Source organism: Cricetulus griseus (genome assembly GCF_003668045.3).
Source record: "Cricetulus griseus strain 17A/GY chromosome 1 unlocalized genomic scaffold, alternate assembly CriGri-PICRH-1.0 chr1_0, whole genome shotgun sequence".
In the NCBI taxonomy this organism is placed as follows: Eukaryota; Metazoa; Chordata; class Mammalia; order Rodentia; family Cricetidae; genus Cricetulus; species Cricetulus griseus.
In genome coordinates this window covers 173,195,019-173,220,270 of record NW_023276806.1, presented here as the reverse complement: position 1 = coordinate 173,220,270, position 25,252 = coordinate 173,195,019, and the positions used below count along the sequence as shown (strand labels likewise).

Genomic DNA, 25,252 nt, shown 5'->3' with positions numbered 1-25,252 from the left:
TAACATTTAGTTGGTGTCACGGGGAAGGGGACTTGGACCTTGTCTTAAAGGGGTCACTGACCCAGACCCTAAGCACGGCACCCAGAGCTTCGTTAACATGATTAATTTGTTCTCTCTGGAGCCTGGAGGTGCTGGCTGTTCACATCTGTTTCTGCTCCACTCACCCCTAGGTTTCCACTCCCTGCACATGATTCTTGGGGTTCACTGTCTCCCTTTGTACAACCTGCTGCACTACATTGATAATGGGGTGCTGTTGCTCACTGAGACAGCGGTCACAATGCTTATGAAAGGTAAGCAATCCTGACTTGAGCAGAGTGGGGGTTTCAGGCAGGACACCCTCAGGGCTGACTTCTGAGTAAGTGACACACACAGGTCCAGCTACTCTCAGAAAGGTCCATGCACAGCTTAACGTTCTGCAATATACCTGAGACAGGGTTTCTCTGTGGAGCCCTGGCTGTCCTGGAACTCATAGAGATCCACCTGTCTCTGCGTACTGAGTACTGGGATTAAAGCCATACACCACCACTGCCTTGAAGTTCTGATTATTTGAACATCTGTCACTTAATTTTCATCTTTCGGTGGGCCCTACCAGTTCTTAGTACAGCCCACTTCCCGGAACTGTCTTTCAGGCCAGTTGGAAGCGCTTTAGCCCTTCAGGAGGCCCGGAAGAACTTCTGATTCCATGCCTTGCCCTTAGTGAGAAGAGGCTGGGAGACTATGAATTTGTTTTTCAAGAGTGTATTACAAATGGCTTACTTTCAGATAATTCATTTTGTCATCTCAAAATTAGACTTGAAATGCCAGAAAAACTAACGAGAGATACAGTGCTTGTGTGACCCTGACCATCAAGGGCTGCTTTGTGATCTTTTGCATGTAAGTCACTCATGCATGTGTTTTGTTAATGTCAGAGCATTTTCCAGTCTTCAGAGAACCTTATGTTCCTGTGTTGGTGGATAAAATTGCTCAGTGGCTGGCAGCTGTTACAAAATAAAAGCCCCCTTAATTCCGAGTCACAAGAAAAGCTTTGAAAACATCTCTAGCTATGAATAAAGGCTTGGAACGCCTCAGGAAGAAACACTCAGAATTTAAAACTTGCTGAGGTATTAAAATGGATATGTCTGTCTTATTTGTTAATCTCCAACTTTCTTGTAGATCTGGACAATTCAGAGAAAAATGAAAAGCTAAAATTCAGCATCATTGTGCGGCTGCCTCCGGTAATACTGAAATTCCCTTCCTCTCAAGTCTTATCTACCAGCCTTCCATTTGTCTCTTGTAAAAAGGCCTTTTTCTTGTTGGAGGCTGGGCCTGTTGAGTTGTTTCACTTTTCAGACTTTCTATGAAATCCCACCCACCTCTGCCTTCTACCATCGTGTGCTTCTCTGTGGATCATTTATCCAGTTCTCCTCTTAGGTAACAGCCCGAGTAGGAGGGAGAGGGAAATGCAGGCCTTTGACCTTTAAACACAGGAGGTCAGGAAGCTCCGAAGAGCATTTTCTCCTCCTGTCACAGTTCTGAGCACAGGCAGACATTACCAGGTCAAAAGAAGAATGAAAACCCTGAGAGGAAAATGTGAGGCCGGCACTCCTTGCTCGTTTGTGGGCGATGTTAGCTCTCAGAGTTGGAAAACATGAAATTCCACAACAAGGTCCTTCAGCCCTCTGACTTTGCAAACTTCCTGACCCTAAGAGCCTGGCCAGTGTGCTGTTTACAAACTGAGAACAGCCGGGACCTTTGGCAGCGGCCATCCTCTGTCCCTTGGCTTTCTGGACCTGATGGTCAGGCCTTTGTTGTCACTCCTGTCACAGGCTTCCTGAGAACAAAGTATCCACCCTTCCCATGGCTCTGTCTCCCACAGGTCTCCAACGCTGACCTTTTTGAATTAGGGCATTTAAAATTCCCAGGGCAGATAATGGAGGAGAAAGCAGCAGAAACACACATTTCACCTTTAGTTTCTGTTTGGAGTGTCACTCTGTTGCCATGCTCATCCCTAGCTTTCAAGGATCTCAGATTCAACATCATTCCTGGAAAAAAGGAACTTGGCACACTGAGGTAAAAGTTGCTCTCCTCAAGCTGAGGAGAGCTAAGGGTATTCATGAAAACTTCAGAAGCAAGTCTCGTGAGCTTGGCTTTTCTTCACTGTCACGAGACACACAGGTTCTGCATTTTAGAACAGTTTGAAGTTAAAAGTAGGTATGTGGCCCGTTCGATGCACTGTGACCTACTCTCCTCTGTGTGATTCTTCAACCTCACTGTAGCTTATTGGCCAGAAGGTCTGCCGGTTTTGGGACCATCCCATGAGTTCCAACATCATTTCACGGAACCATGTGGCACAGCTGCTGAAGAACTACAAAAAAGAGGTGAGCCTATGCGAAACCAGGCAGTAAGTGTTCTACGGACACCATCTGCCACTTTCTATCTGCCCTGATAGACAGCCACAATTCTGTTTTTTATCATTTTATTTAAAGTTGAGTATGTTTTGGAGAAGCAATTAACAAACGGGGAGTGTTTTCTCTTTTAGCCTCGAAACTCTATGATTGGCAAGTCATCATTCCCAACAGAATTTCTGCCTCTCAACTACTTCATTGAAACTCTGACAGGCCTAGAGTCCTCCCACCAAGGTAGCCCACTCCGCTGTTCCCAGGAGATTCTCTTGACGTGTTAGTCACTCTCTAGTCTAGCTTGTATTGTTCCCTTCTCTAAAGCCCCTTATAAGTTATGCCCTTATAAAAATTGATTTTCATTAGAGAGAATACTGTACTTCCGAAATTACCCAAGGAATACTTACCTTTGAAGATTGAAAGGGGCTCGAGGTATTTAAGGTCTGGGAATACCATTGATGGGAATACTCTTTAGTGCCAAAGTTTAAGGAAACTAACAACATAGTCTCAGAATAACACTAACACCTAAAATGATGTTCCCAGTGAGCTGTGGGAACAAAGTTGTAAATAGCCATGGCTCATTAGTAACAACATTCTCTCTCCCTTCCTCAGCTCTGTGTGATTTTGAAGGACAAGACAATGTGGACGCAGAATTTGTAGAGGAAGCTGCTCTGAAACACACCATGGCGCTTTTGGGTTTATAAAGTTGATGTGCAGATGCCCTGTTTTCATTGTTTCAATACCGTTGCCAGCTGCTTTTCCTGGGACTTCCTCAGCAGCCTTTAAGACTGGAAACAGGTCAGAATATGTTGCAGAGATGTTTGGGCTTCAGTTTAGTTTATGCTCAAACAGAGCCAGAAGCTACATCTCTTTCCAGTGTGAGCAGCCAGTGAACAGTCAAACTCAAATAGTTTGAGACTTTGTACTGTGGCAGGGACAATGCTCTTCCTGGTGGCTCAGCAGGTTGGGAACTAGTTCTGTTGCACCCCAGAGTCAAATAAAAAAACCTAGGAAACAATGCTTAGAACTGGAAGAGCTAGATGGATTACTGGATAAACATCAAACAAGCAGATAAATTAAATGTTGTAAAGAGGACTTAAGAAGAACCTGGATTCAGACTAAACAAAACCTGCTATTTCCAGCATGGAGTAATTGTGATGAATCATATTTGTACATATGCGACTTATAGCAGCCTTTGTGGTGGTTCAGATAGACTTATTTAATTTTTATATTTATGAAAGTTTGAGTTAGTGATATCTTTTCATTAAAAATGACCTCTGACACTGAAGGCTTTGGTTTGACTCTTCCCTGGTTTATTTTCCAAAAAAATTATTTTTTTTATTAGTTCAAATTAGAAACAAGACTGCTTCACATGTCAATCCCTGTTCCCTCTCCCTCCCCTCCTCCTCCACCCTTCACCAACCCTCCCACCCCATCACCCCTCTGCTCCCCAGGGAGGGTAAGGCCCTCCATGGGGGATCCCCAAAGTCTGTCATATCATCCTGGGCAGGGCCTAGGCCTTCCCCTATGTGTCCAGGCTGAGAGAGCATCCCTCCATGTGGGATGGGCTCCCAAAGTCCTTTCTTAGGCCAGGGATAAATACTGATCTACTACCAGGGGCCCCATAGAGTGCTGAGGCCTCCTCACTGATATCCACTTTCAGGGGTCTGGATCAGTCCCATGCTGGCCTCCCAGCTATCAGTCTGGGGTCCATGCGCTCTCCCTTGTTCAGGTCAGCTGTTTCTATGGGTTTCCCCAGCCCAGTCTTGATCCCTTTGCTCATCACTTCTCCCTCTCTGCAACTGGATTCCAATAGTTCATGTCAGTGTTTAGCTGTGGGTGTCCGCCTCTGAAAAGAGCCTGTTTTATTCTCATGAGGCATTTTGAGCCCATCAGTACGTCCCTGCAGGAGCCCATGGCACTCACTAGAGCTTTCACCCTTTCTCATGTCCTGCACAATGTCACCCTGACCTATAAGGCTCAGCTTCCTGGGTCCGGTTCTGCTTCTCCCTTCTATTTCTGTTTTACATGGTGACACTTTCATGATTTTAAATATCACTATCTCATATACTAATTCACCTTATTCTCTGCAGTCTTTGTTGTGCTCTAAAAGCCATCCTAGCCTGTAGAATTATCCCTTTTTCTTCAAATGGTCAGCCAGGCTCAGAATCGTTGTTAACACTGAGTCAGCAATGTGGAAATACTGTATATGTGCATTTCTTGTGTTACAAATTACTCTGTGCTGGAGACAAGCAGATTTTATTTAGTTCAAATTAAATAAAAAATCCCCTTTCCAATAAAATTCTTACAGAACATTTAATTTGCATTTTCAACAGTCTGTCTACTTTTTGCTGTTCTAAGTTCATTTCCCTTTCATCTTTAGAGGAAATGGATTTTCTTCCATTCTTTGCTTTCAGTCACTTCTCTTCACACCTGTATTACTCCTTTGATTTCCTAACTTGAATTTATTGGACACATATTTGGGGTAAACATCAGTTTGGCTTTGACACTCAGCTCATAATTATTCAATAACTTGCTATTCATTGAAGGGTAACACACAAACTCCTTGGCAAATATGAACATTCTTTTGAAGCCAAACCAGTTCACTCAGCCTTGGAACATGAGTTTGGCCTTCTTATTTCTAAGGTTGGATCAGGTTGTTTCCTCTATTTGGAATCCCTCACTACCTCACAAAAGCCAACTTCATGCTCTAGGGCTAGATACACACACACACACACACACACACACACACACACACACACACACACACACACACACATCTGACTGTATGTAACACAGTCCTGATGTATACTGTGGCATCTGCCTTCTCTCCACCAGCAGCACACGGCAGTGTCTAAGAACCCATCCCTACCATTCTTACGGCATTTAAGTGGTCTCTGTGCATGTTTTGAATCCCTGGAGAGGTTACTAATTCCCTCGCATGGGAACTGTTTAAGTGTGCAGTATTTCTCTTATCAGCTAAACAACTGAAGGCACTCACAAGTCATTTGCTTTGCCATGATCTTGCAAAACAATGAGGCCAAATGCAAGACTCACAAAGTGAGAGTAATTAAATTCCCATTCAATGTGGCAGGATAGGGACTTGGAACAGGATATTGGATTTAGCAATATGAAAGTATGGTATTTCTCAGTCTCCTAAAACTGGACATGAACAAAACCCATAGCTGCAACCAGCACCAAAGAAATAGCTTAAGCAAAGTAGTAAATGTAAAAGTTCAGCTCTCACATACTAGTGAATCATCATGCCTAATAAAAACACCGGAACCACAAAAACACACGGGTGAAATGAAACTTTGAGCAAGTAAGTAGAACTATTCTTATAGAAGCTCTAAGTACAGAATTTTGGCAGACATTTTGAAAAATCAAATATCAGAACTTAAAATGATCATGAATTTGTTCGTAGATAATGTGAAAAAGTGTATTTTTAAGAAATAAATTAGGGCCTAAATATTTTTGCAGCAAAAGAATCCCTGTAAAATTGAATCGCAGTAGTGTTAGTTGAGTGGACAACTTCACCATTGCTCTTCTCATGGACTTCAAGATCTGCTGCAAAGAGGACTGTGTCCTATGTCACTTAGACTATTCCCCTCTCAGCGAGTCAGATCGTGAACATATTATGAGTACCTGTTTTTCCTTTAGTAGAAAAAGACAACTCTAATTTCTGTACTTCATTGAATTTATTTTGTACTTTTGCAGCATCTTGTCTACTGTACATTCCTGAATGTAGTCAATATAAGAAATGAAAATATACTTTGACATAATTGTAGTCTATGCTCCATTTAACATCACATAACATGTGACATTGGGAATGTGAAAGGAGGCCGTGTCCCACTCTGTTGTTGACTTTACCTAACTGATGGCAGGGTTAGAACCATGATGCTCATTCTCCACTGTAGGTGTGAAGCTGGGCTGAAGTACTCTCTGGAGAAGCCTGGATTGTCTCACACATTTAGATTTCAATAGGCTTTACAACGGGTTTCCTTATGTGCCTCCTATTGGCTCCAGTTTCAGAGGGCTTAAATGGAGCCAGTGCACCATATGGTTTGGGCAGGGGAAGTTCAGTGTCTGCTTCAGGCATGTAGGCATTCGGACGCTGCTCTGCAGTTGTGTAAACGCCATTGGGCAGCAGCCGATAGTCTGTTTCCATGTACTCCTGCAGAGGGAGACGTTTCCATTTTACTTTTCCGAAAGCACTGAACTTACTTCTCCTTGGGTCCTAAAGCTTTAGGTCCTAAAGCTTTAGGCTCTGCTGGCTGATACTCACCTGTAGTTGGTTTTTCTCTTTGTTCTTCGGGGGCTGTCACTCAGTTCCCAAGTAAATACATGGAGGCTTACTCTTACTTATGGGCCTTAGCTTGGCTTATTTTTAGCCACCTTTTCTTAAATTATCCTGTCTACCCTTTGCCTCTGGGCCTTCTATCTCTCTTTATTCTATATATCTTGCTTTCCTTCTAACTCTCCAGCTAGCTGGGTGGCTGGGTGGCTGGATGGATGGCTGTGTGGCTGTGTGGCTGAGTGACTGTGTGGCTGTGTGGCTGGGTGGCTGAGTGGCTGTGTGGCTGTGTGGCTGGATGGCAGGGTGGCTGGGTGGCTGGGTGGCTGGGTGGCCCCTGGCATCCTCCCCTCCTCCTCCTTTTCTCACTCCACTTCCTTCTCCTATTGATTCTCTCTGCCTGGCAGTCCTGCCTATCCCTCTCTCCTGCATAGCTATTGGCTGTTTATTAGACCAATCAGTTTTAGTAAGCAAAAACACATCTTCACAGAATCAAACAAATGTAACATAAAAGAATGCAACACATCTTTGCATCATTAAACAAATATTCCACAGTGTAAAAAAATGCAACACATCTTAAAGTAATATTCCACAGCATTCACCAGAGGGAATGAGTACAGGATCATGAAGGCCACCCCCACCTCTGTTGCCTGTCATCTGAATGGGTGTGGGCAAAGCTCAAGCCTCATGCTGATGCTGGGGCTTAGTGTGGGTCAGAGACTGCTTGGTGGGTTCCTCATGCACAGTCCTCCAGCTCACTGTCTGTCACTGAGCTCCTTATTATTTGCACAGTTTTGAAAAAGGCAGTAATACTTTTCCTTTGCCACTGGGGAGAAATGTTAAAACAGAAATGGTGAGACTGGAACCAGGAGGAATGGCAAGCAGTCTTGGTCCTCAGCTTTTTGCCTGTGAATAAGGAAAACAACTCCCCTACAGCACTAAGTGAACTGTGGTAGAGAAAGACAGAGGGATGCCACAGGGACCCCTAGGAAGGATGGTCCAATGTAGTACAGAGTTACAAGTCAGAACCCATGCTCAGGCATGCCTGCTGTGTGTTTGGAATGTCCCTTTTAAAGCCTGGGATTAGAAAGTGAAACATGATCTTTGCAGAACCATTCATGTGACAGTCGAAGCAAACTCTCCCCACAATGTGGCCATCTAGGGAAGAGATGCCTCATTTAGTTGTAAGACTATTGAGAGATCTCAGAGTTAGATGGATGAACAGGGAACAAAACTTGCTGGTGGCTTCTGTGACCTCCCAAGACCTTGGTCATTGGGGAGGAGAAAGGGGTGTCGTGGAGGTCTATGACACGTACCAGATGTGATTCTGTAGAAGTCTATGGTAGCCATGATATGGCTGTGGAGGCCATGACAGATGGACATAGAAGAGTCGGGTGTGGTGTTAGCAAGTGTTTGAGGACAGATAAAGCCACGTTACAGGTGAAGCCAACACTAGAATGATCATAGCCATGCTGGAGGAGGCCACAGTGTTCAGTCATGACAGTTCATGACTGTGGGATGGGACTTCATGCTTGTCAGGGAGAAAGGATGTGCTTTGGATGACTAGAACAAAGTCTTCTCTACCTACCAAACTCCTTTCTACTAGTCATTCAGACTGTATGTTAGAGTGGGAAGCTTTCATGTGAGACCCTGAGATCCAAATGATCCAAATGTGATGTTACAAGTGGATAATTCCATACCAGATGTCATATTATGATTGCAGCCAAAATACAAATTTACCAAAATATTGTATGAAAATTACCTTCCGCCCATGTGTATGACATGTATATGAAACAAGTGAACCTGGGTTTAGATTTGGCCCCACTCCCTAAACATCTCATGAAAATCATACAAAGTTCCAAATGTCTCTCTTAGCAAGCCTTCCAGACAAGGGGCCATGCACTGGGTCACGAGAGGATGGGCCCTGCAGGCAGCCTCTGCTGGCATACTGTGAAGGGGAAGTCAACGCTTACCCGGGACTTCTCGGCTGTGGCAAAAGCATACATTTCTTCATCTCGAAGTACCTTCAGCCAGTCCTTCTCGATTTCTCTGTTGAGTGGTAGGCCCTTTTCTATCCTGGAACTGCAGGAGAAGATAAATTCTTCTTTCTCCCTCACCTCCTTTTGGAGTTCAATGGTCAGGGCTTGTTTCATGGACAGCTCAGCAACAAGAGCCATCATTTTCTCAGTAGCATCTTTGATCCTTTTTTGGTAGCCATTCATCTAGAATTGAAAGCCTAAGGTTTAGTAGGTATAGATATTCCATGAGGATGTAGAGAAAACAGCAGACTGTTAGCTATCTGGTGTGGGCATTTTTTTTTTTTTTCATGGAGGAATGAGGGACTGACTGGAATTCATAGAAAGAGGTTTCAGAGATCTCTGAAAGAGGTTTCAGGGATCAAACCTGCTCTACTTACTTTTCTGTTGCCGTAATAAAACAATGGCCAAAGAGGAGTTCAGAGAGGACAGAGACTCTTTGCATATACTTCCATGATTGAGGTAAGTTGGGGCAAGAATTCAAATAAAAGCCACAGAGTAATATTGTCTGTTGGTTTATTCTCTGACTCATTTATTGGGTCGTGCTTTCTTACATATCCTACACCTAACCGTCCAGGGATGGCACGGCCCACTGAAGGCTGGGCCCCCAATACCCACCATCAAACAAGACATTCCTTTATTGATACGGCCAAGGCCAATCTGATCTAGACAGTAGAGGTTCCTTCTTTCCAAGTGACTATAGGTTATGTCACACTGACCAAACTAAGCAGGACAGAATCCAACAGATTTGGTTATGTAAATAAGAAATAAGGAAAGAAATAAGAACAAAGGTTTATCTAGTTCCTAGCTTCCAGATGGAAAGCACCGAAGGGTAGCTTAGTGTTTGCTTTTATGTGGTAAGGAGGAGACAGAAGTGTTCTTGATGCCTGAGTTCTGGCCTGCTTACAAGGTCTGGACGAAATGATAATATGGGTTTACCGGTTTGAGCCTTTCCAGCTATTTGGGGGCTTTTCTGGCCACACCGTGTTTCTCTAGTATTACAAGTAATTTCCAAAGACATTGCCATCAGCTATGAAAGATCATCTCTCAATGAAAAAGTGACTTTCTCCCAAGAGAGGGAAATCCATTTTTCAAAGCAAAGGAAGGAGAGACTTGAAGAAACATGGGGGAGGTGTTAATTCGGACAAACCTCAGAGGTTTAAATCAATCTTACCATTTCTTTGTTTATGAGGCCAAATTGTATACACTGCTGCCTCTGGGCTCACCAGTGCAGAAATGCAAAGGCCACATGGAAATGGTGTTTTCATCATTTTTAGGTGAATTTTTACAATTGTTTCCAATATAACTTGGATGGGGGATGCCTTTCTGTATATATGTTTCTCTTAGTGGTTGATGAAAAAAACACTGCTTGTCTAGTAGCCAGGCAGGAAGTATAGGTGGGGCTACCAGATGAGGAGAAAGCTGGGGAGAGGACACAGAGAGGAGCAGCCAGGGAGACGCCATGTAGCTACTGGGAAGGTAGGATGCCGGGGCATTCTCCAGTAAGATAAGGAAATACATAGATTAATTGTTATGGGTTAATAATTAAGAGAAAGCTAGCCAGTATGAAGCCTGAGCAACAGTTTATAATTAATATAAGGCCCTGTGTGTCTATTTGGGTCTAAATGGCAGCTGGACCTGGAGAGACAGAAAGAAACTCCATCTACATGACTTGGCAAAAGTATCTCTAGAACAGGATTGAACATTCACTATTTACTCATTTTCTAGCATCTAGTATATGCAAGGCACTGAGAAACTAAAGAGGAAGGAAGTGTTTACCTGCTGGTGCCTAGTCTGGGGTGTAGGACCTTGCACCCTTACCAGACAGGGTCGGTGCGCTCAGGGCGATATGGACATAGACTCAGTCACCTTCATGTATTTCCTTTTTTCTCACACCAATAAGAGAGTGTGCACCCCTTTCCTTTTTTGTGTCTTCATCAGGCACGGTGGGGCAGTGCACAGCAAATATCAGCGTTAAAGCCCTCTTCTGGAGGATGCTCGAAGGTCCCACACAAACCTGGTGAGGCCACCATCCTCTACAGTGCATGGTACCATCCTGTCACCTTTAGTCACCAGCCCTCCTCCTGCTAGCTGTTGCTTTCAGTAGTGTCTCCCCTAGCAGCTTCAAATCTCCAGCCTGGGAACTATATGGCTGCTGTTCTCTTCAGCTGTCCCTTTCCGTCTGTGGGTTCTGGCTGAATTCTGTATTGGAGCAGTTCCTACTCAGACCACTGGAAAAGTGAGGCTTTTGGCTCAGAAAGAAATAGGAAGGATTTTACTTTGTACACAGACCACAGAGATAAGGTTATTTATATTTGAGAAGTCCTCTTGCTAATGAAACTTGAGTACTGTCCTTGGAAATCTTAGGCTTCCTTCCTGTGGATTCACTCAGGGAGCTCATTTTGGACTAATATTTACATTTGCTATATTTCTAGACTCAAAACTTCATCTCTCTAGTGCTTCCCAACAAATTAAGAGTGGAAAATGAGTGATGACAGCTGAAGTTGGGGCAGGGAGAAAGTGATGGGTGGGGGGATCAATTCACTCAGGCAGACCTTCTTGGCTAAGAGCAGTGTGTCCTCCTTGCAAGTCTGGGTTTTGCCTCTGAGCTTGTTTGTGAGCTGGGTCACTTGCTCATAGATGAAATCCTTCTCCAGTAACTTCTCCTCCTTCTTGGCCAGCTGAAGTTCCAGCTACAGTTGGAAACAATTTCAGTAGAGTTAAAAAGCTACCTTGGTAAGGCCAGTCTTCATTTGCCATCTGTCTTTCACCCCACCATAGACACACTGCTTTCTTAGCTGCGAAAAACCCTCTGAACAGCCCCCGATTTGGGCCATGTCAGGACACCTTGGGGAGCTCTTCTGCTGTGGGCAGAACATGGCCCTCTGCCTCTCTAGGGTACCCACAACGCCTTTCTTTCCAGGTGTTCCCATTAGGGTGACAAATTAGCATATTCACTCAAGAAGTCAAAATTAGTTATTGGGCTAGGAGAGAAGGAGGGTACCTTTGAATGTTGAAACTACTGAATCTTTACTTGCTTGGGTAAATATCTGAATCAAAGTTAGGATTTAGGACGGCTTTACAACTAGGGCTAGAATAATGAAGTGTGGGTCCGCCAGCATAAGGGGAGACAGAATTGTAGCATCTGGAAGCAAACAAGCACGTTTACCATATCCAGTTTCTTGATCATTTCTTCTTCAGTCAGATCTTTCCCTGGAATGAAGCGGATTCTGCTCTTATTGTCGGGATTTACAAACTGTTCCTCCAGGTCTTTTATTCTATCTGCACACTGTGCAAACTGTTGAACAAGAAACACATGTCAGCTTTAAATTTAACTCCATAGCATAGTAAATGTCAAATCATGCAGGCAGGATCTTTAGCTCCTTTGTGGAACTATCCAGATTGTGTGTGGAATAGACCCTGCATGGGAAGGCAGTGTCTGTCTGTCTGTCTGTCTGTCTGTCTGTCTGTCTGTCTCATAAGAGAGATGGCTGAATTCCTAGAAGCCTTTTCATTGCTTACAACTGTGTGGTGTTCGTGAGATGCTGTGTGGTCAAGTGCTCAAAGCAGTCTTGGCTGTTTCACTGCAGGTGTTTCAGAGACTGGACAGCTGCCATGCAACAAACTGCATTCCCTTGGTGGCAGTGGCTTCAATGACATCCTAAAGAAGGAAGTTAATTACCAAGTCAGCCCAGCTAATACTCTGTGAGCAACAGTCTCAGCCACTTGTATGCTTTTTGTTAAAGTGCCTTTGACTAGATTATAGCTGTAGAATCACTGAGACATGGACATGGGTGGCACTGATAAGAGCAATAGTCACACAGTTTTAAAAGGGGAGAAGTGAGCACAATGATAATCCAAAGACCTTGTCTACAGCTTCCCTGCCATTGTGGGATTGCTTTTCAGGAACTTTTCGTTTCTCAGTTGGCAGATGGCAAGATGAGGCTTGATCCCAGGGGGTGAAACAATAGACTTTAGTACAGTGGTACTCAACCGTGGGTCACAGCCATTAGGGAAACACACATTTCCTATGCTCTTAGGAACTGAGAGACTGCTCTGTAGCAAAATTACAGTTATGAGATAGCAGTGAAAAGAACTTTATGGTTGGGTCACCACAACATGGGGAACTGTATTAAGAGGTCACAGCACTAGAGGGTTGAGAACCACTGCTTTGGGGCTTTAGAACACAGCCAAGAGCAACACAGATAGAACTTGAGAATTTTAATTGATGGCGCTCTTCTCTATAATAAGAATTTAAGTGCTGACGCTTAAAAATAGTGACAGAAATTATTAGTAACAATGTTTCCTTAGCTAGGAAACTAAGAAATAAAAATGATACTTTGCCCCTAGAGGGCTGGACAAGGGCCTCATCAGTGAGAGCATGGGTGCTCCTGCAGGAAGCCTGGATTTGGGTCCCAGTACCCATGTGGCCGCTACAACGACCTGTAACTCCAGTTCTGGGGATTGGATGCCTCTTCTGATCTCAGTGGCCACTAGGTGTGCATGCTGTGGACTCTTCCATACATGCAGTCAAAATACTCAGACAATAGCACATGAGATTTCCAGGATTCCTAAGATGGGGCTGTTACTACAAGGTCCAGGAGAACATGATTCATGATAACCCTTGGGATTAGTCTCTTGGACAATTAAAAGCTGTTTAAAAATAACTGAAAAGAAAAAAAAAGCAATCTGAAAATGATGCAGAACAGGGAAAACAGGCAAAAGGAAACAGCTAACTCAGAAACACCAGGGTGCCACAAGAAGCCAGTCCTGGAGGGCATAGTGCAGGTGTGGCTTGCCCAGAGCTGGGCATTTCCAGGCCCACAGTCGGTGCTGGTAAAATTACATATCAAGTGCAGCCTGAAAATGGATGGGTGGCTTTCTATACACCTTCTCCAAAGCTAATATATGGCCCACAGGTCTGAATTTATGTGCAGCCATGATGATACAGGCTTGTTATCAGACATAGCATATAGTAAACATTAATATATGTTTAATATATAATATATAATATATATAATATATAATATATATTACATATAATATATATTATATAATATACTATATATATAGTATTATATATAATAATACTATATTAATATAATAGTAACTATAATATATAACATTAACATAGTAGTCACCTCTTGTTAAACTGGAACTCTTACTACGCAGTGGGTAGTTGATTATTTCTAAGAATGAGTACCTTTTTATTAAAGCTTCTGAATTATGTAAAAGTCAAAAATGCACAAAGAAGAGAATAAACTTCCACACACTTGTCTCTCAGCGCCAGCAGTTCTGCAGCACAGCTCTTTCATCTCCGCACACCTGTAGGACCACTTTAGCATCCATCCCACACATCATTCGGCTTCATCTGCACAACTCAGAAGCGGCCCATTTTCTGTTTTCTTTTATTTGTTTGTTTGTTTGTTTGTTTGTTTGTTTTTTCTGATATAGGGTCTTATTGTGTAACCCCAGCTGACCACAAAGTCATAGGATTCTCCTGCTTCACCCTCTCACCACCACACCCAATTTAAAACATAAGAATTTAAGACAAAATTTAACACAGTACCATTTCTCATATAATATATTAACAACTCTTTTATATAGTTCTAATTTCTCCTCTGTTGCATAAACAGAGCAGCACTAATGACTATAATTTGATATGGTTGGCCAAGTTTCTTCAATAAATAATTAAAAATGAAAAGGAGGAAAGTGGGGCCATTGCTAGATTTAAAGTAGTTTAGTAGACATACCAGCCAAATGCAATAAATGTAAGAAGAATGGTTGGTTTTGTCCATTGGATATAAGGTTTGCAGCTAACCTGAAATATATATGCTTATGTGATGGCCAATCTGGTCTGTTCGATAGCAGATGAAAACCCCTTTTGTTGGACATGGTGGCATTCCTCATAGGCAAAGACAGACAGGAAGCTGATACTGAGAAAGCTGGAGAGAGCAAATGATTCTGGAAAATGGGGTGTGCTAAGTACAGTATCCCTGAGGTGCACTGCAGGGTGTGAGGCCCAAAGGCAAGTGGGGTAGAGATGTTGGAAAGCCTAGCTGTGAAACACAGAGCACCAGGAGAGCCCTGCGCAGGGATGGGGTGGCCCCAGACAACTCTGAGGCCTAGGGTTTCTGAGGTCTAACATGAAGCTCTTTGCATATCTGGAATGCAGCCTCACACAGTGCTCTCGAGAGTGTGCCGTGAAATCTTTCAGGGGCTTTGCATGCATGCTGGTGTGTAGAGTGAGGAGGATAGCTATCCATGGCATACCCTGACAGATCACAGAAAGGGAGCAGGTACTGTGTGCAGGCTGGCCAGTTTTTGGAAGCTGGAATCAGAGCCAGGGAATAATGGGGAGATTGTTCCGGAGCCTTGATGGGGAGCAATCCAGTCAATTGATCTAAATGGGAGCAGTTATGGCTAAAAGTCAGGCAAGCATGGTTATAAAAGACCCTGATGTAGCTGCACGATCTGGAAGATGCTATCTGTTGTCTACGTAAAGTTTACCTATGCCGATGCATTGAAGTGTGGAAGCAGACCCTGTATCCAGTTCTACAAATCCTTTGCATGAAGTTAAGTGAAAAACTGAAACTAAACGTATACTGAGAGAGGAGACTTGCTCTCAGATTTCTGACTATTATTCTTGGGATAGAATTCCTTTTTCTTTAACATTTTATTCTTTTTTGTAAATCTTAATTAACTGAATACACCATAATTTAATAACCAGAAAAAAGAATCCAAAAGCGGGTGACTTTAGAATACAGGGTAGAATTTATCCTGCAATCTTGAGTCAGTGGGGAAAAGTGTATGTCACAAAGATGTTGGTCCAATTTTTTTGGTTCATAAAAGTATTCTTACATTTGAAGAAAGCAGGCTTCTCGTCACATTTTAGTCTTTGCTACTGGGGGGACCACAGAGGTTTGTGAAGAATCTGTGTGTGTGTGACTGCAGACTGAGAAGCAGCAGGTCTAAGCATGTCACTCTTCCTCTGAGCATCAGGCTCTCTCTGGTGGCACTTCCTGTCATCTCTGTACTCAGCAGGCTGAGACAGGGAGTCTGCAATCAGTCTGAAATGCCTGGGCTATATAGGGGTATCAAACCAACAAAGGCTACAAGACCCTGCTTCAACAAGCCAGAGAGACTAAATGTTCTATCTTGGTGGTCTCCAGCAACATTAATGGCAGAATTAGGCTGCAGGTAGTGAGAGCCTAGATTACCCTGGGCAGAGCTATAGGAATGATGAACTAGGGCTAAATCCCGGGATGGCCCAGATTCCAAGAAACACAGACAATGCTGCATAAGATAAAAACAAACAAATCTGTGTAGCTCAGATTTCCAAAACTCGATCCTGGAGCAGTGTTCAAAGTCGTCTTTAAACATCATACAGCTCGTAATTACCAGAAGTGGTGAACCTTGGCTTCCATGCAAGAACCCATATCGTCTGCAAACTAACAAGGGGGAGGAGACGAACCAATGGCCTGGGGACGAGCCCCTGACCACTTACTCACCTGGATCTGGAGCACGGCCAGGTTGGCATCAAGGGCCCTCTTGGTGGGCAGTAATTTCTGTGTCACACAAATTTGCCTTTGCTTCTCGGCAATCTTCAGTCTCAGGAACCGGAGTTTTTCTTCCAGGACACGGATCTCAACATCTCCATTAAGTTTCAACTTCTCTTGGATATTTATTTTTTCAAAAAAAATGCACACTTCCTCCTCTCGTTCTATGAGCTGAACGCCACTGTGGTCAAATTCAGAGCAGGGGTCTAAGTGGGTGCTGAGGCCTCTGTTTCCTCGTTACTGTGGTTCCCTCTGGCTTTGGGCTCACTTATACATCAACACAGCAGAATTTCAGAAGACAGGGCGCCATAGACTGCCAGTTAAGTGGCCCACACCAGATTTTCCTGGGGTTAAGAGAGTGTTGGAATCTCCATTCCAAGGCCAGCTGGGCAGCAGGACAGCCACAGTGGCTTGATAAGCCCCCAAAGTTTCCCTAGGGTAGTGGAAGTCACTCCCAACATGTGAAAGAGGAAAATCCAAGGGTTGTTTTCTGCACATCTTTTTTGGGGGACCAGACTTGCCAAGCAAGGCCTAGGCAGAAGCCCCAGGAGATGGGCCTGGGAATGTGGCTCTGCAGTGAGTTGCCAGGCTCGTAAGGACATTTGAAAAGTGGATGTCCCGTCACCTGCCCTTTGTAGCCTGGCTGACGGGTGCAATGGGAATACCTCTCCTCGACAGGAGGCCACTGGAGAGAAACAAAGTGAGATTTTTCCCCTCATCAACACTGGTCTAACCAGGGACTGGGAACACTCTATTTATCCATAAGCTTAGGCTTGTGCCAGGAGCTACATAGGATTTTTTTGTTTTGTTTTCTGTTTTTGTTTTAGCCCAGAAAGAACACTCATTAGCCCTTTGAAAAAGTTCTGTTTGTCAATGACCCTAAAGATCCTCCCGCTCAATCTGTATATCTGTTACCACAACTGCTACCCTTAATTTTTCTAAGTCTTTCCTTCCCTCCAAGAGTGTGCATGCAGTTGTGTCTGGTGGCCCTCAGGTCTCCATCCGCTTCATTGGTTTTTCTGTTGAAGCTGCTCATTATCGCATCCATCCCCTTGATGACAAATGCCAACAGCAAGGTGTTACTATCCTGTACCCTCAGGGGCTAGCACTCCAGTGCTTTACAAGAAATACCACACCAATTTCATGAAATCTGAATTCTTTCTAGACTCTGCCATCTCAGCTACCAATGTCTCATAACTCAAGCAGCTGCTGTGGGTGGGGCTGTTAAGAGAGTAACACTGTTAAAGACATGCTTGATGTCTGGAAGAAACAGGCCACTCTTCTAAGCCTTACTTCCTTACGGAGGAAAACGAACTAGGAGACTGGGTTGACAAGGCCCTTACGACGTGGATAGATGTTCTAGAGACTGGCTCACATCAGGTGATTCGGAGTAATTCATTGCCATCCAAGAGCAGTGGTTCTCGACCCATGAGTCATGACCCCTTTGGAAGTCGCATATCAGATATCCTGAGCATCAAATATCAGATTCTTGCATTGTGACTCATAACAGTAGCAAAATTACAGTTATGAAGTAGCCACACATGACGTTTTGGTTGGGAGCCAGCTCAGCATGAGGAACCGTGCTAAAGGGTGGTGGTGTTGGGAAGGCTGAGAACTGCTGTCCTAGTATCCCAGAGACTCTGATCTTTCAATGTCCCAAACCCTCCTTTTAGTTTCCCTCCCACAGACGGCCTGTCTTGTTTTCATGCACAACATCTGTTGTCTGTACCTTTCACCTGAGGAGGGCACTGAGCCTGTACCTTTCACAGCCTGAGCCGTCTGTGGTCCATACCTTTCGTTGCGCCGCTGGACGGCCTTCTCATACTTCTTGCGCAGCAGCACCATCTCCTCCTCGATCAAGGTGATCATGCTGGCCAGCCTGTCCATGCTGTTCAGCTGGGCCTCCTTCTTCTCCTTCATTTCCTGGAGTTTAGAGGTGATTTTGCACACGTCATTCTGCATGCTCTCCTTGATGGTCACATTGTTGGAATGCTTCAGCATGGAGTTTTGCAGCTTTCTTTTAAAATAAGGCACAGTGGGGAAGAGCATTATTTTCTTCAAAAAACACTAAAGATGTCTGAAAAACAATTTCTAAAAGTGTGTCTTCTGAAATGACAATCACCACACCATGCTTTCAGAACTTCATGTCGACTCCTCTGTGGTGGAATCCTCCCTCCAGCCAGATGAGGATACTGTCGTTGTGTCAACCACTGTGTCGTGGTCTTTTGTGAAAGGGTCCTTTACTGCTCTCTCATCTCAGGAGACTGTTCTGAGGATAGTGGTGCGTCTATTGACAATGCCTTTCGGGTCTCAGGCTAGGAGCATGGGTCAGGCTGGATGAAATCACAGCCTGGATGTGGTATTTTAATTTCCTTTCAGGTAAGTATCTGACCAGGAAATTTCTATTTCCAGCAAGGCTTTTCAAATCAGTGTATTTTGTATTATCGTTCTCAAAGTCAACTGGGCAGTAATGGCCAACAGAAAAATCCATTTATGTATTCTCAGGCAGTCAGGAACTAATGAGGTGAATGAGTCCAGTAGATCTTGACATGCAATAAATGTTCTTTCTGGTATTATGACATAGGTGGACTCATTTAGTAACAAAAGGTCCTACACGATTATAACGAGGATTATGTGTTAGGAAAGACATCAGACAAGTCTGAAGAGTGGCCCCACAGATAGTAACCAGAGCTGTGAGTTTAGTCTAGAAAGTGTTGCTCTTAGCAATTCTGCTCTAGCCAACCCACCTGTACAATATATGCTTTAAATCTACAACCAGGGACACTACCTAAAAAAGTCATTTGTCTTCTAACATCAAATGCAGGTTATCAGATTTATACTTTCTTTTTTAATTGAGCAAATGAATACCAGCAGATCGACATAGGAAACAGTATTATGTTAGAGTTTTGCATTTGTTGAAACATGTGACTCTTGCATAGAAAACAAGAAGTGTGCCTAGGTGCCTGTGTTGTTACTCGAGAAGCAACGTGTGTGACCAGGCTTTCCCATCTTCTGTGAGCACCAGGACCTTCTGGAGTGACAGAGACACAGAAGACAAGGCTTTGGGAGGACTCTGGCTGTCATGGCTCTTACCTTTCTTGAGAGATAGCACTGTTTCTTAAAATTTCCAGTTCATTTAGTGACATTTTGTGCCTTTCCCTGATTTCATTCACTTTCTGGTGAGCTTTGTGCAGGAGGTTAATAAACTTGTTCCTTTCATTTCTGATTGTGTCATACAGTTTGGCAAATTCTTTCAGTCTGTGGAAACACGGTTTTGAAAACTGAAAACTAAACACCTTCTCCCCAATCAAGTAGAGAAGTCATGACCAAATTCTCTTACCTCCGGTGAATTTCACGCTTTTTCTTCTTGTACAGTCTGATTTCAAGGTCCTTTGCTTTGATTTCCTTCATGACATTGGAATGTTTTTGCTGCAAGGTAAAAATTATGTGTGAAATAAAGAGAAACAACCAGAAAGCTGAGTGTGGTGGTTCATGTCTGCAATTCCAATGCTTGGGAAACTGAGGCCGTAGGACTGCAAGGAATTCAGGATCAGCCTGTGATACATAGTAAGACCATACCTCAAAAACCCCAAATCAACAGCAGCAACAACAACAAAGCTACAATGTAAGAGTACTCCTGCCAAACTCCACTCCCATCTATTAATCCTTCCTAGCCTGCTGGGCTGGAACGATGAGGGGGACAGGTGAGAGTTGAGAGCCTCCTGGCCAGCTGAAGTGATTACCATCAACCAGGAGAGTGTTACTTAAGACTCAGGAAGAACTAGAGAGGGTAAAGGAGCCTCACAGACAAGGGTGGGAACCGGGGTCACTACTGAGAGAAGAGTGACTATAGCCTGCACCTCCCAGCCAGGTGAGCATGGTGTTTACAGAGGTTGACGAGGAGTACTTATAGGAAGTTTTGACAAATGTCGTGACCTGAACCCTCTATGGCGTTTGTGAGACTGAAGCAATGGCTTTAAGGTGCAGTCCCATCTTTTTGTGTTTGGTGGATGTATTTTCCTTTATAACAGGCACCATGTTGAGACTGTTTATAAATAGATATACTAAATGGAAATGTTAAAATATATGTAATATAAATATATTAAAAAGAAAACAGTTATGCCTTTAAAAATCCTAAAATATAATATATCAAGTGCTGGATGTATCAGTGATGCTATGTAGATAGAAAATGCCTGGTGGGACCTGTCTCTGGGATAGGAAGCATTGGGGGACAGTCTCTGCTGGTAGCATTTGGGGGAGGGCAGTTTCAGTCACCCTCTATTGGGGCAGGCAGAACAAAATCATTTGGCCTGGTGGTGCCAAGGCAGAATGGATACACATTGAATTTACTTCGTATAACTTTCAGTGAAAATGGGAGTCAACAAGCTAACCTTTAGGTGACTGTCCATGAAAAGAATAAAGCAGGTGTAAGATGTAGCATAAACTATGCTGTCTTGTGTGTGACAGCAACATCACCATGAATCCCTTTCCCAGACACCTTATATATATTCTTAAAAAGAGATGTAGATATTACATAAATTAAGAAGATTGAACTGCAACCAATGTTTCAAAGAGTAATTCCCAAAACTGAAACACTCGAGGGACAAACAATATTTTCCCTTATGGTTTCCACATCTCAAAAAGAACTGTCTTATGCTTTATTATGAATAAGCTCATTTAGCAACCGTTTAGCTTATGTAGATTATTGTGTTTATAACATAAGGATAGATACAGGTAACAAAAAGATCAGATTTTGGGATCCATTAGAATTTGTCTACCTTGTAAAACAGACCAGCTCTTTTCTTGGAATAACAAATTACACCTCTAGTATACCTAAAATTTCTAAAAGAGAGGAAGTTTTCTAAGTAGGAATCTCACAGAAGCAGACTCTTCCAACCACAGAGGAGGCTTCTGACAACACTGTACTGTTAACGCCACCCCAGACCCCGACTTTGGTGGTGATGACCTTCTCAAACTTAATCTGCCCCCCTTGTAGTCATCCTTGTCTCTTCAGATTCACCCCTAGCTCATCTGTGTTCTATGAGTCCAGTGATGCCAGGGCTCCAACTCCTAAGAGGCTGTGCTCTTCCTTATCTTTTTTTTCTAAGAGCCCAGTGATCCCTGGGCTACTATTCCTGAGAGGCAATGCCATTCCCTCATCTGTTTTCAACAAACCCCATGGGCTCCGATGAACTTTGCAATAGAAATAAAATGGTTCAAGGTGGGTTGAGTGAACCTTGCCATCTACTCTTGCCTCTCTCTGCTTCATCTGACATCCCTTCTCCTCTCCCTTGCCAGTTATGTCTGGCTTCTTACTTCTCAGGTCTGTGTGGTTACAGCTGTCTCCTCCTGTCTTTGCTAGGGAATCTAATTTCATACCAGTGTCCATCAATGCTGTTTAAATGTGTGTTCCTTCTGAGGGATGAGAAGACAATATCTCACCCCCATGTTAGCACTCAGAATGAGAACAAAGATTACGCTTACAAATGGCCAAGCCAGGTCACACGACAAATGCCTAAGTTCTATTTTAGTAATAGTTTATATCATAGTCTTTAAACATTTATTATCATTAATTTTTTGAGACACAGTATCACTATGTCATGCAGGCTAAACTTTAACTTACTGTACCCCTGTGTCTACCTCTTCTAGATTGCATGTCATAATGCACACTTTTATTGTTTGTTTGGCAAGATATCAAAGCTCTCACAAGCAGGCGCTCTAGCTTTGAACCGTTTCCCCAGCCTTTATTTACTCTTAACAAAGAATCAGACACAGCCCTTCTGTGGACTGACTGATTCCAACGTCAAACGTAACCCTATTGCAGGAGCATTTTATTTTCCAATGTTGTTCGTGGCCCTTTGTAGGAGCCTGGGGAAATCAATCACTGAGGGCATCCTGCACTGCTCATCTAATGACTTTACACAAGCTCTGCTCTGAAGTTGTCCCAAGGCAAGTCACCATGCAACCTCTGACTCTGCAGATCTTCTAACTCTGTGGCTTATGTACCTGGCAGCCTTGGGCACTAAAGATGTTTATTTCATCCTTGTTCAAATTGCCATCTGTTCAGACCCCTCTGATCATTGTGACTGACTTTTTTAACCTCTAGCCTGCTAACCCTGAAAGCTAAACCCTGGGGGTCGGGGGGGGGGGGAGGAAATTATAGTTACCGAATTTGAAGGAAATTTAGAATTACCTCTTTCTAATGAATGGTGCATTAAAACCAAGCCCCCTTGAACTTTTGTGGTAATTAATGGTAATTAATAAAGCAGTTACCTGGGCTTTCCGGAAATCCTTAGACTTTTGTTCTCGCTCATCAATTTTGATCTGCGTCATTCGCCCCAGGTTGAATACCAGGTCTCGCAAATTCTCCTGCTCCTTTATAAGTTTGTTTTCTTCTGCAATCTGCTGTTCTACTAGCTTGGCTTCAGCTTCTGATACGGTTTTCTTTTGGAAAGCACAAGATTATAATTCATTTTCTGAAGGAGCACAAAGGTTAGACTATAGCGCTGTCTTCCTTTCTTGCTGCCAACAGGGAGCAGAGTCTCCCAATCTGTGCTCCAGGTTTTCCTTTATTTTTATGAAGGGTGCAAACTAGTGGGTTAACAGGGTCTCCTTTTCCTTAGTGTGTTTTTAAGTGACCAAAAGAGGTTTAAAAACATTCCTTAAAATACTTAAATATTCAGCAGTAGTTTGAATGACAAAAGTTTGAAATTTGAAAATAGACATCGATGAAACAAATTGACTTTTAATGCAATCAACAGCCCTTTTAATTGAAAAATCGAAATAGCCTGTTCATCATTTCAAGCATGTCCTTTTTTTCTCAGAAGAAAAAAAAAAAAACAGTGGAGAATGAACTTTAAGATGAGGATTGTGTGTGTGTGTGTGTGTGTGTGTGTGTGTGTGTGTGTGTGTGTGTGTGTACTGCTGGACCACTTGGCTAGCATGTTTGAGGCCCTTCACTCAATCCTCAGCAAACTTCTCCTATAAAGAAGAAGTAGGCCCACTGTAAGCAAGATGGTGCTCTAGCAACACACTTTTACTTTAAAAGTCAATGTACCTTACTTGTTCACATTACTGTACACATGGATGGGTTTCACTATAGTGAATACTACAGCATTTACACACACACCCGGTAGTTATTGTTTGACAGTATCTGCCTTCCCAGCTGCCTACCCCCTTCCCATCTCCTGCTGTCTCTCTGATGTGCTTTTGTAGAGCAGCTCCATTCTGAGACAGAAGTGTAAATGAGTGTGAAGTTAACCTGCTGAGCCAGATTCCTCTTGGCTAACTCCACTTCCTTTTGGAGGTCTCTTCTTCTCTCAGGCAACAGAAGGTCATCTTTAGGGATAGCTTCCATCTGGAAGTCAGAATTTAAAATTGGTGCTGTAATGAAAACAATGTCCAACACCATACACTCAACCCCATCACACACTTTTTGAACCCGGCAGGCAAACCATGATTCCCAATCTTACTGGAATTTCCTACTCTGGTTATTTTTTATAAAACCAATTTGAAATAAAATATGAAGATCTACCAAAAATACACAATCCATTAGCTAAAAATGTTTTATCCTTTATAAGTAAATCCTAATAACTAACATTTTTTTGAGCAGCATGCAAACATGTTACAGTGGTGTGGGGCTTAGAGACATGATCTTACTTTTTCCTCACAAATGCCTCGAGGCATGCAATTGTTTGGAAGAGAATGGTGTACAGACTTGCCTCAGTGGGGCAGGAACAAACCCAAGTGGGCACTACGCTGTCTGTCTGACCACTGCAGCCTCTGACCATCACACCCTGCTGCCTCATTATTTCAGTCAGGAGCTGAGGAACCTCCAAATGTTTGACTATTCATGGGAGAGTAATTATGATTGTCAAGTCTACACTCGTTTATGAAATCCTATAGACCAAAGGAAAGCCATTATTAGTTAACAACGAGAATAACTTGCTATTTAAATGTGACAGTTTGATGAGCAAATGGAAAATTATTACTTAAAAGTTTTTTAATCTTTTTGTTGAAACCTACATTTTTGCCATTATACTTTTGCTGTATTAGTTTATATTTTCGTCCTGTGTTAAGGTACTTTTGGAGGAAAGTATTTGATGAGGAACCATATAGTAGCTATGAGAAAAGGGGACATCCAAGGCTGTGGAAGGGTCACCCTGGGGTGATGATACCCTTCTTGACTTTGGACCCCAATATGGGAAGTCACCAAGTCCAACCTGATGTGGTTCTTCTCCCCCAGTGACAACACCCTTCAAGTCACCAGAGCTGTACGCTAGTCACAATGCACAGCAAGAAGGGAAGGCCATCCTGTTCCGTAAGTTAAAGGTCACCAAAATGTCATCTTTCTAAGGCTAAAGATACAAGTAGCTCCCATGTATTTTGGGTGTCCCATCTATCTCTGTAAGCCAGTAACACCATCCACACCCTCAGGTGCTGGGTACGTCCCAACTCTCATGGTCTTGTCTACCATGGACAGCTGTCAAGCAGCACAGACTGGACTTGGGATGTGTCATGGTCTTGTGAAATTCATATAGTGACATGAAGAATTTCGTTTTTTAATGGACAGATGATGCTATAGCAGACCAAAGCAAATGGAAAGCTCGTGTAGCCTTGAGTGATTGGAAGACTTCATGGGCAGGGTGTGCTGCTCAGGAGGAAGAGCTCCACCTCTCTAGTATGGGCTAGAGCGGTGAGCAAGCATCTCCTGGAATAAGCATCATCTGATGAAGACGGGCCTAGAATGGGCTGTTCCCCATACTCTACTGGGGCCAGGAAATCTTGTAAAAAAAAATGACAGAAAATCACAAGAGCTTACTAAGTCAACTAAAGCTCCCAGCGATTTCCCTCGTTGGAGGTCTCAGACATCTTGATTCTTTCCACTGTTTTGAAGTATGGACAATATTATTATGAGTTGCACTCAATTTTGATTGCTGGCTTGTGCTTTTCCAACTTTCTCTCTCTCTCTCTCTCTCTCTCTCT

At 43.3% G+C, this 25,252-nt stretch overlaps 2 protein-coding genes across 9 annotated transcripts in view; one reads left to right on the top strand and one right to left on the bottom strand.

Moving 5' to 3' along the window:
• Gsap (gamma-secretase activating protein) overlaps window positions 1–3,666 on the top strand; it is an 89,660-nt gene extending 85,994 nt beyond the window's left edge. For all 7 annotated transcript variants that reach the window (XM_027393446.2, XM_027393445.2, XM_027393449.2 and 4 more), the window contains 5 exons: window positions 171–290; window positions 1,153–1,214; window positions 2,256–2,357; window positions 2,519–2,618; window positions 2,991–3,666. In XM_027393446.2, the coding sequence (XP_027249247.1) occupies window positions 171–290; window positions 1,153–1,214; window positions 2,256–2,357; window positions 2,519–2,618; window positions 2,991–3,082 (476 nt within the window). In that variant the 3' untranslated portion in view covers window positions 3,083–3,666. The remainder of the gene's footprint in view (window positions 1–170; window positions 291–1,152; window positions 1,215–2,255; window positions 2,358–2,518; window positions 2,619–2,990) is intronic.
• Window positions 3,667–6,046: 2,380 nt separating this feature from the next.
• Window positions 6,047–25,252, bottom strand: part of Ccdc146 (coiled-coil domain containing 146) — a 145,321-nt gene continuing 126,115 nt past the window's right edge. For both annotated transcript variants that reach the window (XM_027393442.2, XM_027393443.2), the window contains 10 exons: window positions 23,529–23,624; window positions 22,541–22,711; window positions 19,608–19,696; window positions 19,361–19,525; window positions 18,060–18,284; window positions 16,220–16,448; window positions 11,878–12,006; window positions 11,264–11,401; window positions 8,646–8,894; window positions 6,047–6,552 (listed from right to left, as the gene is read on the bottom strand). In XM_027393442.2, the coding sequence (XP_027249243.1) occupies window positions 6,349–6,552; window positions 8,646–8,894; window positions 11,264–11,401; window positions 11,878–12,006; window positions 16,220–16,448; window positions 18,060–18,284; window positions 19,361–19,525; window positions 19,608–19,696; window positions 22,541–22,711; window positions 23,529–23,624 (1,695 nt within the window). In that variant the 3' untranslated portion in view covers window positions 6,047–6,348. The remainder of the gene's footprint in view (window positions 6,553–8,645; window positions 8,895–11,263; window positions 11,402–11,877; window positions 12,007–16,219; window positions 16,449–18,059; window positions 18,285–19,360; window positions 19,526–19,607; window positions 19,697–22,540; window positions 22,712–23,528; window positions 23,625–25,252) is intronic.